Genomic DNA, 18957 nt, shown 5'->3' with positions numbered 1-18957 from the left:
TTCAGGCACCTCACAGCCACCTCTCATTATCCACCTAAGAAGGAAATCCAGCAAAACTCTGGCCACACAGCACTATTAACAGGTGGAACCAGGAACTGCGGAGCAAGAAAACACAACCCCAGAGGAAAAGAAAGAAGCAGTTAGTGAACATCTGAAGTAAAATCAAAAAAAAATGTGAAGAAAATGGAAGCAGCAAAGGCACAACTGAAAAAAACATCAGTGCAGGGTAAAAGGAACAAGGTGGGGTTTGTGTTTTTATTAAGATAGAAGTAGTAAACCAATATCCGCATTGCAAGCAAACACTTCAACTCTTTTGGCAGAGTTAGCTGAAAGGCAGGATAAACCAGACAAGAAAACTTGATTTATATTTTCATTCCACAGCTGGATCTTCATTAAGGAATTTAAGGGAAATCTTCCACTTTTACTCATCCAGTAAGGAATTTATTGAAAGACCGTGTGTAAAGCCTCTAAAATGAATGAAGAGTGATAGCGAAAGAGACTGAGGCAGGAATGACACCTTGTCTGCTGAACTCCAACTCTCAAAAAGCCCAATTTACGAAAGAGGTTAAATGACTCAGTAACATGGAACCCAAAAATACACATCACACATATACACCTCTGGTGCACACGTACAGGTTCAAGGCACACAAATTTGAAGGTAGGAAAAAAGCATCTTCCTGGTTACTGTAAGTGCTCCTAAAAGCTGCTTCCAAAGAGGTATTCCCAGGAAACTGCATCTAAATCATCTCTTCCTGCTTTCCAGATACAGAGCTACACTAAATAATCTGAAATTTCAGAGAAAATGTATTGTAAGTCTCTACTGCTTGACACCAAGAAAAAAAGCCAGCTCCCTCCAAATCATCTGGAAATTCATCTAGGAGACAGTTCTGTTTAGGAAACTTGCTTTCAGCATTTCGCATTTCAGTAACTTCACGAAGATAATAATTCACAAAGATAATAATTGCCCCAAAAGAGAATTTCTGTGTCCCAGTCAAAAAATTAAATTAAATCAGTGCAAATATCTCATGTATTATTGTAGTTTTAGAAGCTGGGAAACTAGGACATAATTGTCTAAGGTATTCTCCTACACAGATGGTCAAGGTCCATCAAAGCTAGTAAAAATTTGGATCCTGTTATATGGACAACATAAAATAGAAATTAATGTAACAGAGAGACAGAAAAAGAAGTGCCAAGAAAGGAAGTAACATTTAGTCTGGAAAATACAACTCCAGCTAAAGGCTGCATCAAACTAGTTAAACAAAGTTTTTCAAGAGAAATAAAAAAGGTTTCCTGTTTTTTTTCCTCTTTTCTAGGCCCTCCACTTCCATGGCAAATATTCAGCAACTTTGAGGCAGCCTGCCCAGCTACTACTAGGCTAATTTGTAACAGGGAACACCAAACAAGACAGAAAAAGATATATTTGCAGCATTTTCTCTACAGGAGGGAGTGTGTTTGTTCATTTCACTTGGGAAAAGTTTTGAAATCAGTCTTCAGATTACTTCTTCTTACAAAAGAAATATGCATATGCCATCAAATTTGGATGAGCCCATACAGCCTCTGCTGAAGGAACAGATCTGCCGATGTATCTTCTTAAAAGTAAATATTTAGCTGATTTTTAGAGCTGAAGGATTATTTACCAAAACAGCAACTCACCACTTCATGAATGGATCTGTTGAAGCCGTCATCCTCTGTAAGGATCAGCAAAATGATAAGAGCCATGTAAACATGGTGTGAATTCCTTTCTTCAACGTGATACAGAATTTCAAGAATTGGCAGAACCTTTGGGGAAAGAAAAATGCATGTATGAGTTTAGTCTTCAAATACCTCAGACACAAAACAGAGGAGGCTCTAAAGGCCCCATGTATCACCCTGCCCTTGACAATTCATACCAATTCCTCCCTCTTGAAACAACCACCCCTGAGCAGCGACATATGGTGTCCAAACACCTTCAATCTGCTCCATTTCGTCTCACAATAGAGTCTAAACAAGTGCTTTCTTGTGGTCAGACACGGAATTTCAATCCCTAATAAATGAGATTCCCAGCCATACCAGTTGCCATAATCTCCAAACGCTTCAGTCCTCCTCGCTACACTATGGGGAAAATAAAATTGTTAAACAAGATTTTTACCAGTCCAAGCAGGAAAACAGTTGTGTCTAAACATCTGTGCTTACTACAAGCCTGCTCTGAAAAGACTTTGCTCATCAAACCTAGCCAAGCACATTGGAGCTGAGGTGAAGAGAGGAATTTTGAGACCTGAAAGTCAAATCCCATTTTGGTGTGTGAAGATAATACCAGAAAAAAACCAGTTTGGGTTGGGTTAAGACTAGAAGAGGCCTGTTTTTTCAATTTTAGATAATATGCAGCCAAAGAGAACTGACTGATCATTATGATTAGAGTTCAGCCCAAGGTCTTGCAACATTTCCACCAGGATGAACAGCTTAAGCCAAAGCCTTGCAATAATAATGAAAATGAGATTTCATTGCAACAGCAAGCATACCTGAATGCTAGTCCAAAGTTAATCCAGATGCAAACGTTGTCTCTCTACCAAATGAAAATTAGCTTTCTACTGGCTCAGTACAACGTGGCTTCCCTGAGTTGCAGAAATAGGCCGAAATCACAAAAAGCCCTGGAAAAAGGAACTGGAGAAAGTCCTCAGTTCCAAGAAGCTTCTAGACACCTAAAAACTTGCTGTTTTTCAAAACAGGCCAAATGCAGCTGGATGAATCATGTGAAACCTATTCTGGTGAGCAGCCAGGACACCAAGTGCTTCACAAGCCTCTGATGTTACCAAAATGTTCTCTTACAACCAACCATCTTCAAAACAGTTCGGACATACTAAACCAGTTTCTATTAGGATGAAATGAGATTGATCTAAATGCTGCAGGCCACAAAATCTTTTGACATGGCTTTCATCAGGGTCAAGGCAAGACAACAACAGAAGCAGAGGGAGCATAAATTTACATTAATAGTTTTATTAATACTAAATAGATATTAAAGTAAAAATATTTTTCAAAATTACATGTTACAAACATGCTTCCCTCGCCATTTCAAAGGATCCTTCAGAAATCTTGCTCCTCAGTGGAAACCAGAGTTCCATCTTTGTGTTTTCTGAATACCAATCTTGAGTAAAGACCAGGTTTTCCCCAGAACTTCTAATCAGCACATAACACATAAAAATTAGTCCTTTTCCTTGGATGGGGAGAAAGAGAGACAAACACCATTGCTTTAGTCCACCATTCAACTTGTTTCCTTCCCCAACCCTTGCATGTAGCTTTGCACTGCAAAAGTTCTGTCATTTCCAAGTCCAAGAGTTATGATAATAAGCTGGATAGAGCTGGAAGCAACGTAAAACTAATGAAGAATTGCATTTACAACTGGACTTTGCATGGAGAACAACAAAAGCCTTGCTGAATGTAACCACTGGAACAACTTCTTAGTTTTCTAGACAGATCCCAGATGGAAGCACAGAATGGTTTGGATTGAAGGGGACCTTTAAAGATAATTGTGATTCAATCTGGTTGTGTTAAACCATACAAACCACTCTGGCAAAACATATTCCTTCAGAACAACCCAAAAGATCTCCTCTGTCTACACCCATTAATACTAATTGTAACTGAAAAAGTCCATCCATGTCCTCAAGTGCTCCGAGTCCTACAAGGGTGTTGCTACAAACTACATTTAAAAACACATGATATTGACACATCAGAGCCATTCCCCTACAAGCCAACATGTGAAAGTACTGTTACTAAAGTTTCACACTTGCTACCGAAGAGTGGTCTGGCACTCCAGATCACGGCAATCAGCCCTCCTGCCCCAAACAAACCTCTGTTGCTTCCAAAGCCTCCGCTCCTTTGGCCATGTTTCCCCTTCCACTCCTCTTTCAGGCTTCTCTCCATCTACACACTGGACAGAACTCAGGGAGGCAAACTGCAACTTAGTCCTCTCTCACGTGCCATTTCTGGATGGAACGAGAATCAATCCATACACTTTCTATAATCCTTCCTCCTTACAACACTTTTTCCTTTGTTTATCAATTGCTGAGGTGCACACACACCTTTAGGACATGTATTACTGTTCTTTAGGACAAGTACTACTGTTCTCAGAACAAAAACTATTTAACAAGTCACCACTTATGTAAAAAAGTTAGAATATAAGATTAAATTAAAACTCTAATCATATTAAAATGTAAAATTGGAAGTACTCTGGGAGATGCCTGGGAGGAGTCTTGGGTGGAACCTGGAGGAGACAATTTACTTCAAAAGAGGAAAACTCTTAGGTAGTTTCCTTGGAAAAGTCTGGGGCTGAAACCTGGAATCTCAGGTCACTATAAGAATTTGAAGAACCCTGTGAGATGCCTGGAAGGACTCTCAAGTGAATCTTGGAAGCAAGATTTGCAATTTAAACAGCAAAAACATCTCAGGTATCTTCTCTGAAGGAGTCCAGGGCTGCTGCCTGGGATCTCAGGTGTCTCAAGTGAAGGCAGAAATTGCAGGAGATGCCTGGGAGGAGTCTCAGGAGGATTCTGGAGGAGGCAGATTCCTCCAAAAGAGAAGAATCCTCTCAGTTAATAGTTTAATCATATTAAAATTTATCTAGATTTTCAACCAAAATGCACTTCTACACTTCTAAGCCACATACACACATTAAAACTTTTATATCTATCTTCTTACACTTCTTATCCAACCCTGTACTGAGAAGACAGCCACCACTTCTTTTGTACTGCTGACCCTTTTCTCACAGTCATCACACTACCACTACTGCACCACTACTAACACTCCTCCCTCAGGAGCAGCTTTTAACTGGCAAGACACAGCTACCATTAAAAAGTTACTTTTAATCCCCAAAACAAGTGGCAGGTAAAAACAGACACTGAAAATTGCAGGTCCAAGCTTGGTTTCTCCAGTAAAGTTTAAAAATAGACTGTTTTTAGTAATCAACAAAATACAAGCAGCAACCTGCTTAAGATGAAGTTATACTACAGGAAAAAATATTGCTGTACCATCAGTTGATATAAATACATCGTCATATATGTTACTTCATTCTGGTCATGTTGAGAAGCAATGAAATCTCATCTCAGAAGCCAAAGCAAACACATTGAAAAGCACATTTCTTAGATGCAGAAATTGCACTGGTATTTTTACTTGCGATACTGGTGCTAATTGATCTTTCAAACAGAAGAAGGCTCAGAAGTCTCCCATCCACAGATCAGAACACTATGCTTATCAAAAAATGTGCTAATTGCCCCCTATTTCACCTGTCCCACCACCTTCTGGAGGATCCCTGCAAGCACTTTGAATACGATAGACAAATCCTAGATGTGAACTTCTCCAAAAGAAGATTTTCTAGCATCAGATACTTAATCCAGTTATTTTAAAAAATGAAGTCATGAAGGACACACAAAGATCCTACTCATTTTGCAAAGCAGTACTATAATAAGATCAAAAAAAGGTTCTTTATTAACAATAAAACTTAAAGCCCAACAGAAGGTGAAGGTATTTAGCTGTAACTGCCAGAGGGAGAGTCATATACAAATGAGGAAGTGAGGTGAGACAGTATCTGTCATACCAGCTAAGAAAAACAAACTGAATCAATTTACAAGTTAAACTGAAGTTGAGAAAGAGCAGAGACACATTTCAAAAATCCTTATGAAATGTTACAGAGCACCTTCTGGTGATGCTTCCTGGGCATAAAAAGGAAGACAAATTAAAACAGGGGAAAACACAACATATGGGATGCAACATATGAATACAGTGAAACAGGAACAACCTGCAAAACCCCTGGAAGTTCAGGATGAGCTCTGAGCTGCCTGTGGACTTGATCTCTCACACAGCACCTATATACCTTACACCTCATTCATCCAACTGCCTCTGTAAGAGGAGGCCACTGATTTACACTACATGCCTCCAAACAGTCCTCCACCCTTATTCAAAGATCGTTTTGACTCTGAATTAATGACCTTACTGTTTTTCTCCCATATCTCCAGATGGTGGGAATCAACTATTAAATCTTCTGTTGTGTTCTTTTCTTTCTCTGCCTCTGTCTTTTGGTTCTTTTACTCAGAGTTTGGATTGAAACACAGGAGATACGGAGCTTTTCTTCGGACTCAGACGTTTATTATTTCTTATCTATAGTACAGCTGCACAGTATGTGCCTCTAAGTTAACAAAGTGAAAATGGCCCCCAAGTGCTACCTTCCAAAGTCTTTTAAAGCCCAAACTACCCATTTATGGAATGCTAACTAATTTATTTTTACTTATAATCCAATAACTAATCATTCATGTTCTGCACTGCGGGTTTTTTGAACCAATACCAGATCACCCAGCCTTATGAAGAAGAAGGAAGAAGAAAGAAGAAGAGCAAATCCACACCCAAAATCCTCCATCTTGTTACATGTATATTACCATATCCCAGAAACCTAAATTTTCTACATCTCTACATATTCCACCCAGTGATACAACAAACTTCCTTTTAATTACACAGCAACAATCTGAGTGCTATCACATCATTTGGGAAGCCTTTCCCAAGGCCTCAGGTCAAATGCAGTGTGCTTTTGAAGATCACTTCCTGTGAGCACTGAAAGACTGAAATTCTCTGAACCCAGGGTTCCAACATCAACCTCCAGGCTTTAGCTCTCACCACCCCTCTTTGCAGGCAGAGATTCCTGTATTTTCAAGGATTCCCCCTTATGAAGGCACATACACATCCTGAAGCTTCCCAAGCTCTTCTCCAACCACCTAAGTTAGCTTCCTAAGCCTCTCACAGTGTTATTGTTAATCTTAAAGCAAGAAAACTCACATGTTTCTCTACTGATCCATTTTTTAATACTCTGTAGCTATTTTACGAAGTATGGAAGTACAACACCAGAATAGTACACAGTGTGTCAGCACCACTCTTGCCATACAGGGAAGGATAACCAGCTCCAATATTCAAGTCCCTTTATCTCATTTTCAAGTCAAAGACTGAATTACCCCTTTTTACCACAGGACTGTAGTTAGAACGTCATGATTTCTTTGTCCAGTAGCCCTCCCAGCCCTCCCAGTTCTTTTTGGGTCTGGCTCAGCCTCTATTACAGAGCAATTAAAATTGCTCTTCTCAGTTGGTTCCTACTCATCCTTATCTACTGGCCTAATAAAAACAAAGAGGATTGGACAAAGATGTCAGTAGCTTGTCAGTAAATAACAAAGAAGCAACAGTATGCATGAAGAGCAAAATAAGAGCAGTACCAAATGCTGGTATTGAAAAAAAAAAAAACAAAAGACCCACAAAAACATACTGTTGACTTTTCAGTGATGCTTTCCTGAATTTTTTCAGCTTTTCCCATGAAGTGTTTAAAGTTGCTGATAATTTCTGGGATTTTCTGATTATATTCTTTTAGGTGATAATATATTAAGATATCTCACATTGCAGAGCATCTGAGTACCTGTATCTGGACTTGTTTTGACAGATGCACCACACTGTTTTTCTGGAAAAGGTATATCAGAAATTGTAACTATAAAACAATGCACACACCTAATCTTTACTTGTCTAGGGCAACCTGGGATAGTGGAAGGTGTCCCTGCCCATGCAGGGGTTTGGAACAAGATGGGCTTTAAGGTCCTTTCCAACCCAAACCATTCCGGGATTCTATTCTGTGATTCTAAAGATACAGCAAATTGTTGTGGTTAGCAGCTGTTAACTTGCCATATCACACACTAGCAGCCTCAAAAATTATACATGACCATTTGTTCACAGAATTCATGCAAAATGACTCAGTCCTTGCCTACATAATCTGCAGTGGCCGACACAGGAGTTCAGTCTTGAATCAATTCAGCATCAACCATCTCACCCCAGTTTGCCAACAGTGGCGTCTATCAACTCCGATTTTAGCAATACATCTGCTAGAACTTGGACTGAAACCAAACTCACTCCATATCTGCCATCAAACAGGCAAGGGATCTAATTACTTGGCAAGATTTCAAATATTAAAATGGAAAGGGTTCTCTATTCTGTTACCAATTCCCCTAGACAGCCATTATCTTATTAAAGGAATGCTTTTTAATAAGTAAGATTTGTTAAAGTGGTTTGTGACATTACTAAAGTGGGGAGCATAAGCTAATTTATAACCTACAAAAACCATACCAGGTGTCTGTTATATTGGCCATTAACCACAATCCTATTTAAGCGGATAAAAAGGCACTACAGTTGTATTTCTATAAAATCTGTGAGCTGCTCCTTGAGGAGTTTCAGTCTTAGGTCAACCTTTTAAGACATTTGGCTTGTTGGTCCAGTTACAGCTCATTTTGTTAACTATTACTCCTGAAAGCATAGAGTAAGATTGTGCAACTTTTTGGCCTGAGTATCTGAAAGAGATAAATAAAATAATGAACAGAATGATATCTGCTACCAGTTTCTCTACACCATGATCAGAAGTGAGCAGGTTTGAACCTGGGTCATGATAGTGGCACAGAGAAAGAGGAAATCCAAGATGGTCTTGTAGCTTTACCAGTACTACCCTTGACTGCAGTGACATGTTCAGCAGCACACTCCTGAGATGATGTAACAAAAAAAAGTAAGTGAGCCAGAACTGGTGAATGAGTGATCAAGAACCTACTGCTCCCACTGCAGAACAGAGGCCACTGGCAGCTGGTGACACCCAAGCTTGCAGGGCTAATCCCTCATGATGAGAGTAAGGCAGGCAGAGCACGACTCACCAGATTTTCTATGTCTGTCCGTGCCAACACGTAGGTCCGCACGTTGCTGTTCTGATGCAGAAGCATGTATAAGAGAAGAGTGGCTTGATCAGATTTCTGCTGCTCACACAAAGCTGTGTATAAACTGTTAAAGTTAATCTGGAAAGCATGTGGATTTGATGACGAAAATGCAGTGTTATCTGAAATAAAGAAATAACAGAAAATCTTTCACAAATACATTTATCATTCAGTTATTTGTTAACTTTATAAAACCTCCGAGGGAAGTATTTAAGACACCACAGTAAGAAGGAAACAAAAATCACACAACTCTTATCACCAATGGTCATAAACCATAATAGGGTCTCACAAAGCTTCAGTTGTGCCAAAAAGCTGAGGTTGTCCTCCCATATGAGCTTGAGTAAGACCCCTGTATCTGCACAAAACATTCACCTTTTTTCATAAAGCAATTTTGCCCTTCCATATGGCTTCCACTGCTAAGAAGGAATGTGATCCCAGGAGCAGCTGGAAGGAGGGCAGCCACAAGGTCTTCTCTGGAACCAATATATCAATGACATACTTCCAAGCCCTGCACCTCAAACTTCCAGGTTTAGTTCTCTGGTATTAAGGTGGAGTATCTCCCATCCATCCCTTTCTTGGCATGCAGGGTGGATGTGTATAAGTCATGATTATTGTGATATCTCAGTGAAACACGGGTGTCAGGACTTCAGAGGTGTGTGGTGGGGAGTTTTGTGGGTTAAGTGATGCAAAATATCACATCATATTGTCTGACGTCCCCCAAAGTAACAGCAGTTTGTTCATAATCACAATATACTCTGTGCCAGAGCTGGAAGCTAAAATAAAACAGATTTCTGTTCACAGAACCTTTACCAGTTTCAACAAAAAACATCCATCTGCACAGACCTCTAAGGTCTAGAAATTCCCCGTGGAAACAGAAAAGGCTAGTACTTTAACAGGGCTTTTGAAAAAGATGGAGAGTGAGAGAATTTTTACATGGGCAAACAGTGATAGGATATGGGGGAAGGGTTTTAAACTGAAAGAGGCAACATTTATATGAGACATTAGGAAGAAATTCTTCCCTGTGAGGGTGATGAGGGCCTGGCACAGGGTGCCCAGAGAAGTGTCCAAGGCCAGGTTGGATGGGGCTTGGAGCACCTGGGAAAGTGGCAGGTATCCCTGCCCATGGCAGGAGAGTTGTAACTGGGTGATCTTGAAGGTCTATGTGGGTCTATGATTTTTAGCCCATATTTTTATAGAAGTTTGCAAAGTAGCTTTCAGCACAGAAGAGCATGGCAGTCGTCACTTATTTTGAACAACATTTCCACCCGCTTTGGACGGAAAATTGCTTGGAAGTGCTGCAGGAGCCCTGCAGGAGCCCTGGCTGCCTCTGGTTTTGTGGGGCCCAGCAGACAGCGTGCCGGGGAGCCACTGCTCCTCTTGGCCGGCACAAGGGGGGACAGCTCCAGCCATTGAGCAGAAGGCAGCAGGAGGCCCTGGAGCAAACAGGGCTCCTGCCTGCTGGAGTTGGGAACCACAGAGAGACGCAGCCCCACGGCGATGGAAACCCTGCCTGTCCCAAAACCACACACCCACAGGCGCAGGAGAGACTCCAACCTGCCTTTCCTCAACCACTGACCATGACTGTGGACCAGCTGGTTTAAAACCTTCCGCTTCGGGCAGGAATTTCCCTTCAGGAGGGAAAACCTGGAAGTAGACAGCAAAATCAGAACAATTCAGTCCTTGGTGCCACAGGTCATTAGCTGAGAAGTACCCGTTGACTTTGCAGCTTCACTTCTGTGCATGTTTAAGCTGTGCCACTGGGCTTTACAGTATTTCACTATCAGTTTTATTACGGGATACTAAAAAGCCCAGAAAAATTAAAATCTAAACAAAATTAAAGAAACTTACCAGCTACACCAGCACATCCTGTATTATTCTGCAGAACATTAAAGTGACCAAGAGAAAAATTAAACTATTCTAGACCATGTAGGGAAAAAAACCCCTATCCTGAATTCTTCTAGTTTTGCTCCAATTAAATTACAGAAATTACTTTAACAAAAATGCCAGTTTTCCTTTCATAGTATATATTATGACAGCACCTAGCCTCTTTTTTTTGCATTACTTTCCTCTTATGAACCCCTTAGAATGTTCACAGAAATCAAATTTAAGCTCAATTATGAGTATTGCTTGTGGGAACAAATTTCTGGGAAACAGTAAGTCATTCTAGCAACATACACATGTAGAGAAAATACAGCTTTTCATACTACATTTGACACAAAATAAGTTCTTTTAAAATTTTATAATGATATATGTATAGCGCTCTTTAATGAAAACATTACTGGCTATTGATGGCATGAAACAAAGTCAACCAAAAAGAAACATTAAAGGAAGCTTGCAGTTTAAAGACAGAACAAAACAAAAACTTTATCAACAGTTTGATCTCAACCACCTGTAAATGGTATCCAATAAATCAAAGAAGCATGCTAGGACTCAGAATTCTTCTTGGGAGAACAATCCTCCACCCTCAAAACCCAATAAATCTTCCTAGGTAATGGTGAATTAATTTAGAGCTCAACCTGGTTAAAACTTAATGGATAAAGAAATACAAGAACTCCCCAGAAGAAAGTGCATAACTCAGGATATTACTGTGGCTTCACAGGTTGTCACACAGCTCCTGAGTTCTGTGCACGCTGCCAACCTGCACAAAGCCAATGAAAGGTAAAACCACATGGCTCAGACTCAGAGATTTAAGCATGGATAAATGGTGGAGTCCCAATCCCAGGAGGGATTTAAAGGCTGTGTGGATGTGGCACTTGGGAACATGGGGTAGTGGTAGCCTTGGCAGTACTGGGGAAATGGTTGAACTTGGAGGGCTCTTCCAACCTAAATGATCCTGGGATTCTGTGAAAAGCACAGGCTGCATGCTGAGCTATCTAGATAACCCAAGCTGTGTTAGGGCATTCCCATGTCCCAAACAAAACCCTCTGCCAGTCAGTGCCACATGGTACCTGCAGTTACCTGACACACAGACTGGAACCTGCCTTGTCAAAATCCAGACAAGCACCAAAACAACTGTGAAATCTCCCATACAAACAAAACTCATGGAAGTTTTATGTTAAACATTTTTTTCTTAATTTTGAAATACAAGAATAGAGTCAGAAAACCCAGGTAGCAATTTCATTATTTACTTTCTCTCTAAGGAACGTGACTCCAGGATAAAAAGTGCTACAAATTTTTAGGGGACTCCTGCAGACTCCTGGATAACCAATCTACTTATAAGTCAGTTTTACAAAGTATACTCCCTCTGTCCCCACCACTATGTTCCAGCAGCTGAGGAACTCCACGTCAAAACTCCCAGATGAAAACATGCTATTACTGCTCTTCCATGGGCTCGCTGGAAGGACAATAAATCTTGGAAAGAGAACCTCTAAGCAATCACAGCAACTTAAAACTCCATTTCATCAGTTCAGGCTCAGAAGTAAGAACAGATACAAACCTTGTGTGTTCTTGAAGGACATGATGGCTTGCCTGTAGGGGTTCGGGGTGTCTGGAGCATCTGTCAGGTTGGCCAGGACCAGCAGCAGCAGCAGGCTCTGGCTGGCCAGAGGGGAGCACTGCTCCAGCTGCGCCGACGCTTTGCTGCCCACCCCACCCAGCGTGAACACTGTCCACAGGCCAGCTGCAGAGAAAAAACAGCAAATAATAGGTTTGGTCATATTTTAATAAACAAGGCTTCTTTAGAGGGTAGGTTTAGATTAGATATTGGGACAAAATCCTTCCCTTTGACAATGGTGAGGCCCTGGCACAGGTTGTCCAGAGAAGCTGTGGCTGTCCCATTCCGGGCAGTGTCCAAGGCCAGGCTGGATGGGGCTTGGAGCAGCCTGGGATAGTGGAAGGTGTCCCTGCCACTATTGGCACTGGATGAGCCTTAAGGCCCTTCCAGCCAAATCATTCTCTGATTCCACAACTGTACATTTGTGCATGTACAGCTCCAGTAGTAAGGCATAATGTATAAAGCCAATGTAATGTCCCCAAAGGCTGCTTGAAAAAACTCTCATTATCACACTGCTTAAACTTTGATGTTTGAGCCTCAAATGCAGAGTCATTTTCATACTTACAGCACTAAAAAGAATTAAGTCCAATACTAAACTACTGCATTTGAAATTCCTGTCCCTGATTACAGGAGCATTGGTGAACCCAGATGACCAGCTACATGCCCAAATACTGATTAGAGGAGAAGGAGCATCAGAGGAGGATTAAAGGACACCCCTCATCCCTGTCCAGCAAGTCCATCAGTCCTTACATCCTTGCCACTGTTCATGGGACTGTATTACAGCACTGAGAAAAACTAGGAAAAGAACCAAAACTGAAACAGAGACACTGCACACTCAGCATTATGGGGGTACAGAGTCAGAGGAAAGGACAAAACCTCTACATTTATCACATCTGGGCTCTTGATATACTCATTCCAAGGGGATAAGAAGCAACCCCTCCCAATCACACTGTATTAGATTCATCCCCAAATGCCTGCCTAGCAGTTCATTTTTTTGAGAGCATCTTGAAATTTTATGGCAGAGACTGAGCATTTCATAAAATTATTCATTTAACAGGTCAAAGCTGTCAGTTATACAGGGAAAAAAAAAATAGTTGCCTCTACTTATAAAAAGGTAAATCCCTATTTCCTCTTTTAATTAATGCCTAAATCAAAAATTAATTACAACACACATTCTTAAAGAAAACAGAAAAATTAAGCAAGTTTAGTTTCCAATCTTCTAGTCTGCAAGATTCAAGGTATAAATGACAAAAACCCTGTAAGCCATTTGAATGCAAAACATTAAAGTATAACCAATAAAAAAATTTCAAGTACTCCTAGCACGACAAAATTTCAAGCCATCCAATGAGTATTTTTGTTCAAACATAATAGTCAGATTATGTAACAAACCAATGCTCCCTCATTAGGACAATTGCAGGGCAATTACTGCCATGTCATGGGCAAGGAAGCTAATGCCACTCAGTGTTAAGCAGCTTGAGAGAGTTCTTACAATAAAAAGCACTATAATTGCAGCCTTCTTAGCAAAAATTTTGTGTTACATTAATAACCTTTTATCACCAGGTTTTTCATCCAGTGTCCTTATCAGAATGAATGATGCTGACCATGAAGTTAGTTTTTAAGTTCACATGAGTTAACCAGAGAAGTAACATGCAAAGAAACTATTTTAAAAACCCTGAAATAACTGTACATTTATTATTACATGTTAAGTAAATTAAAATTCATCCCATTTCCTTTCTTAAACTTTAGTTCATTTTTAATCTTCCACCACCCCATCCTTCTGTGGCTGGCATCTGCCATTACTACGTCTTTCCTCAATAGTTAGGAAAAGAGGGATACGGCCAAAACACTGGTGATTAATCTGAATCTTCCACCAGGGAGAATGAGGTCAGTATGTCCGAGAGAAATCTGCACATTAATATGTGACCCAAGTAACCTCCTGAAGTTCTCTCGTGCGTTGGCAAGTCCTCCAGAAAACCAATCCCATGTAACAGGTTCATAAAATTCCTTTCACTTGCAAAGGGCAATGTCACATTAGGTGCTAAATATTGGCTGGTGCTCCCAACATACTCAAGTCAAAAAAGTTTTAAAGGAAAATATTGTTTCTGATCATAAACATCAGATTAAAATGCTAAATAGGTAAAGAGCCTGGGAGGACAGAGAGACAGGCAGTTTCTACCTGCATGCAGTAGAAAGGTATGTTCACAATACCTGAGATATTACTTTGTTAAACATAATTTTATATTTATGCACATTTCAAAATTACAAAACTATATTTAATTTCTTTAACATGCAAAACAAAGTAACTTCTACTGCACTCCCTTAGAAGCTTTCCTCACTAACTTTTCATATCTGAAGTTACAGAAAACTTAGAAGAATATACACCGATACAGTGTGGCCAGAATAACATTTCAGATTCTGTTTCTTCAGAACATCACAGGAAAAAAAGAAACCAAACCAGAATAAAAGGGAAAAAATCCCATGTTTAAAAGGGATGAAGGCCAGGTTGGACAGGGCTTGGAGCAGCCTGGGATAGTGGAAGGTGTCCCTGCCCATGGCAGGGGGTAGAACGAGATGAGCTTTGAGGTCCCTTCCAACCCAAATCATCCTAGGATTCCATGATTCTATGCAAGTTCCTGTTTAAGCCAACAGGATAGCCACAGATGGCTGCAACAGTACTAGTTCTGCCTGGCATCATTATAGGCATGAAGAGAAATTTGCTTAAATGCTCCAACATATAGACTGGATTTCTTTCACATTGAGATTTTTTTATTTTACTTCTATCCTCTTATCATTTTTTTATATAACACCAAAGAAATACAAACTCCAGATGCTTTTATAAAGCTTTCTACATCTCTGGAAGGTGGCAAAGGAAAGCTAGGGTTCTCAAAACTAAACCACTAAACTATGAAAAGGAGAGAAGGGTAGATTACCTGAACCACCATCATCAGGCAAACTGCTTCTGAAGATTTAAAAAGTCTTGAAAAGGCTCTACAGTACCAAATACTACCTTTCTAGTCCTAATTATAAGCCTGATGAAGTCAATAATCCATAACCCTAAAACAGTCTCTTCAATATTGTTGAAACACACCACACAGCCAATCATTCTCTCCTTTCTGGTGAGATGGGGGAGAGAACTGAGAGAAAGACAAAACTCATGGGTTGAGATGAAGACAATTCAACAGAACCAAAAAAGAAGGGAAAATGATGATGATGATAATAATGATGATAAAAGAATACACAGAGGAAGTGATGCACAATGCAGTTGCTCACCACCTGCTGCAGACCCTGAGCAGTGTCCACCCACCCCTGGCCAATACCCCCCAGTTTACTGCTGAGCATAACAGGATATGGGATATTCCTTCAACCAGTTGGGTCAGCTGTCCTGGCTGTGTCCCCTCCCAGTTCCTTGTGCCTTAAGGAACCTTGAAGCTCATCCCATTCCACCCCCTGCCATGGGCAGGGACCCCTTGCACTAGACCAGGCTGCTCCAAACCCTGTCCAACGTGGTCTGGAACACTTTCAGGGATGGGGCAGGGCCTCATTCTGTGCCAAGGCCTCACCACCCTCACAGGGAGGAATTCCTTCTGAAATCATGAGAAGCTGACAGGTTCTTGATTCACTGTAAGCACAACTTAGCAACAACTAAAAAATGAAGGTGATATCAAAATTACCCAGCACTGCAACTCTATCCAAGCAGAAAACAAGACAAATATTTAAGTATTTGGATCACTTATTTAATTTCTACAATTTACTGTTTTCTGCAGGATACTTTTAATTGCATTTCCCTAGTATTTGTCCATCGTTTCTAACTGTGGCCAGATCCAGGCTCCCCAGTACAAGAGGGACATGGAGCTTCTGGAGCAGGTCCAGTGCAGAGTGACACATATGCTGAAGGGCCTGGAGCATCTCCTGTGAGGAAAGGCTGAGGGAGCCGGGGCTGCTCAGCCTCGAGAGGAGCCCCAGCTGAGAGGGGCCCTCAGCCCTGGGTGTCCCTGGCTGCAGGGAGGGCTCAGGGCAGGGCCCGGGCTCTGCTCCGGGGCCCAGCAGCGGCACCAGAGCCACGGGCAGGGCCTGAGCCCGGCAATTGCCCTGCACAGGAGGCAGAACTGCTGCCCTGGGCATGGCCCAGCCCTGAGCAGATTGTGAAGAGCAGGCATGGAGTCTCCTCCCTGGGGATATTCCAGAGCTGTCTGGACACAACCCTGTGCCATGTGCTCTGGGATGATCCTCCCGGAGCAGGGAGGTGGGGTCAGATGTCCCACTGTAGGCCCTTCCAGCCTGACCAGCTCTGGGATTCACTGATATAACTTTATTTCTTGACTCAGTCCCACGTGGAGCCACATTGCTAGAAGTTTTGCCAATTACGGAAATGTAGAATTCTCCCAATTATTTCTGGGAAATACTGTAATACTTTGATAAGGAACTGACTGCGTTTACCTTTAAAACCAAATGAACAGATTCATTTTTGCCCTTCTCTTCCACTAAACTAGCCACCACAGATATTTTTCCCCTGTTCATACAACTCTATGTAAGGCAGAGCAAGAAAAGCAGGTCATAAGAGCAAACTATGTTATTTTGCAACAGGAAGCTGAGATCTTCTGTACGATAGCTGGAAACACAGTTTACAGCCACGAAAACAAATCCAGGACTTTAATCTAGTTTGACAGTCTGTGAAACAACACTTAATGGCAAAATGAAGTTATGACACAGTCATCAAAATAGAACTTTCTTTCACCTGACTGTTATTTGATGTAAACACAACTCTGCAGAAATCTCAGCCTAATGCCTGGTCTCTGTTACACAATGAGATACAAATAAGGTTCATGTTTGTACCTACTTTGAGAGAAGTTTAAACGCACTTATTTATAGTTTCACAAGATCAAGAAGAATTTTAGGAGTTTGATTTTGAAGATACTTTGAAACCAAGAGTGCAGAAGGTACTCCAAAAACTCATTGCACTCATATAAAGCATTGCAACTTATAGTCAGCAACTTCTAACACTGTCTACCATTATTCTAAGTCAGCAGATCAACAGACTGTGAGCTATAATTGATTTTTGAGCTCTCCTGGATTAGTTATTAAAATAGTTGTAATTCTTCTGCTAAACATGTATTATTCACCTTTCAACCTTCAGTGTCAAGCCTCAGAAGACAAACTCTCTGACTTCTCATGCTGGACAGAGCATTAAATTAATGCTGAGGAAATTGTAGTTACTTATTTCCAAGTTTCTTTCTAGGAAATTAATATTGTTTGGGGTTTTTTTTTAATCTAATAGTAGCTGAAAAATTCAATTAAAGTAATCACTGAACTTCAACCTTTCTTTGAACATCCTTCATTGCATTTAAATACAGGCATTAAATTGCAATTAATACTGGCAAAGCCTTTTTGATTACGCTGTCTCTCCTCACTGGAGCTTGGCAAGAGGGCAGATCCTTCCCTCATTCCACATCACATAACCCATGTCCTCTCAAACATATTTAGCATCCTCCCAATGAGTTTTTTATTGCTTTTGAAATTATTTTGCCACAGGCACCAACTTGAGGTGTAGTCCCAGGCTGCTTTTGAGACTGAATAGGACAAAATAAAGAGTTTTAATAGACATGAAGATCTTCAAAAGGTCTCTTGATCTCCCCCTGTCATTTTGGCATTTCCAAAATGACAGTCCTGCTCCTTTGTTGCAAAAATGGAAAGAATACAAATAGATAAGGCTACAGAAGTTGGCAAAACCAGTGTTAAATATCAGAAAGAAAACTCAACCACAACGAAAAAATCCCAACAGAACAAATCTAACTTATGGTTACTAACACATCCAGGTCAAACCATAGCTCCCCACTCTGCTTTCCTACTTCTGAAACTTTTAGCATCCGGAAGATCGTCCAATGCTGCAACAGCATCTAAGGCATCACTAAATACAGATGAAGAAGAACTAAAGCAAAAGTGATTTTCATTGCATCTAATTGATACCATCATGTACTTCCTCCACCAAACCCAGTAAATAACGTATTATTAAAAAACATTACAATTACTGTTTAATTCTTATTACACTCAAGGAGCAGCACTGGGAACTTGAGTATTGTTTTTTTTGTTTAACGCTTATTATGTGTGTCACATTTCTTAAGTCAATTCAATGGTTCTCACACTGTGGTCTGATGAACACTTTCTGGTGGCCCATGGAGAGCTGGCAGTTCACGTTGTGCTGGCTCTTGTCCTTGTTTCCAGCTGCTACATTGTGTTAGAAGAAAGCTAAAAATACATAAATACTTTCCTACGATTACTTTTCCATGCAAGCAATTTCTCAAGCTGCCACAGGGATGTTATGTGATAATGAATGGGAGAGGAAAAAGAGGTCCATGGAATCATGAAAGGGGATCAGTGAGGCAACTGCTGTATCAGGGGCATTTTATACTTTATAAAGCACATCTTCAACATCTCAGATCTTTAGCTAAGGAACTCAAACTGCAAACTGTGAGGAACACAGGGTATACTTGCTTAAAAGACTATAAAAACAGCAGAGGGAAGTCCTATTGCAGATTTGGGAGGATTCATTACAGAAAGAAACTAGCAAAGTTGAAGTACAGGAAATATGGAATCATTTTTACGTGGTTTATGAACCTGCATATTAAATATTCCATTCTCAAGCAACACTAAACTCATTCGTAGCATAAACACACTGACTTACACACAAACGACAACCTGTGATTGAAAAAGTCAATCTGG

The 18957-nt window shown here is 40.6% G+C and overlaps 1 protein-coding gene across 10 annotated transcripts in view; it reads right to left on the bottom strand.

Annotated features, from left to right (window-relative positions):
* The window catches only part of DYM (dymeclin), a 208775-nt gene that overhangs the window by 117937 nt on the left and 71881 nt on the right, over positions 1-18957 (bottom strand). For all 10 annotated transcript variants that reach the window (XM_039566839.1, XM_039566841.1, XM_039566844.1 and 7 more), the window contains 3 exons: positions 12184-12366; positions 8691-8869; positions 1654-1779 (listed from right to left, as the gene is read on the bottom strand). In XM_039566839.1, coding sequence (XP_039422773.1) covers positions 1654-1779; positions 8691-8869; positions 12184-12366 — 488 coding nt within the window. The remainder of the gene's footprint in view (positions 1-1653; positions 1780-8690; positions 8870-12183; positions 12367-18957) is intronic.

Source organism: Corvus cornix, chromosome Z, assembly GCF_000738735.6.
Source record: "Corvus cornix cornix isolate S_Up_H32 chromosome Z, ASM73873v5, whole genome shotgun sequence".
Lineage (NCBI taxonomy): Eukaryota > Metazoa > Chordata > Aves > Passeriformes > Corvidae > Corvus > Corvus cornix.
Note: the sequence above shows the minus strand (reverse complement) of the source record. Positions and strands in the feature narration are given on the sequence as shown.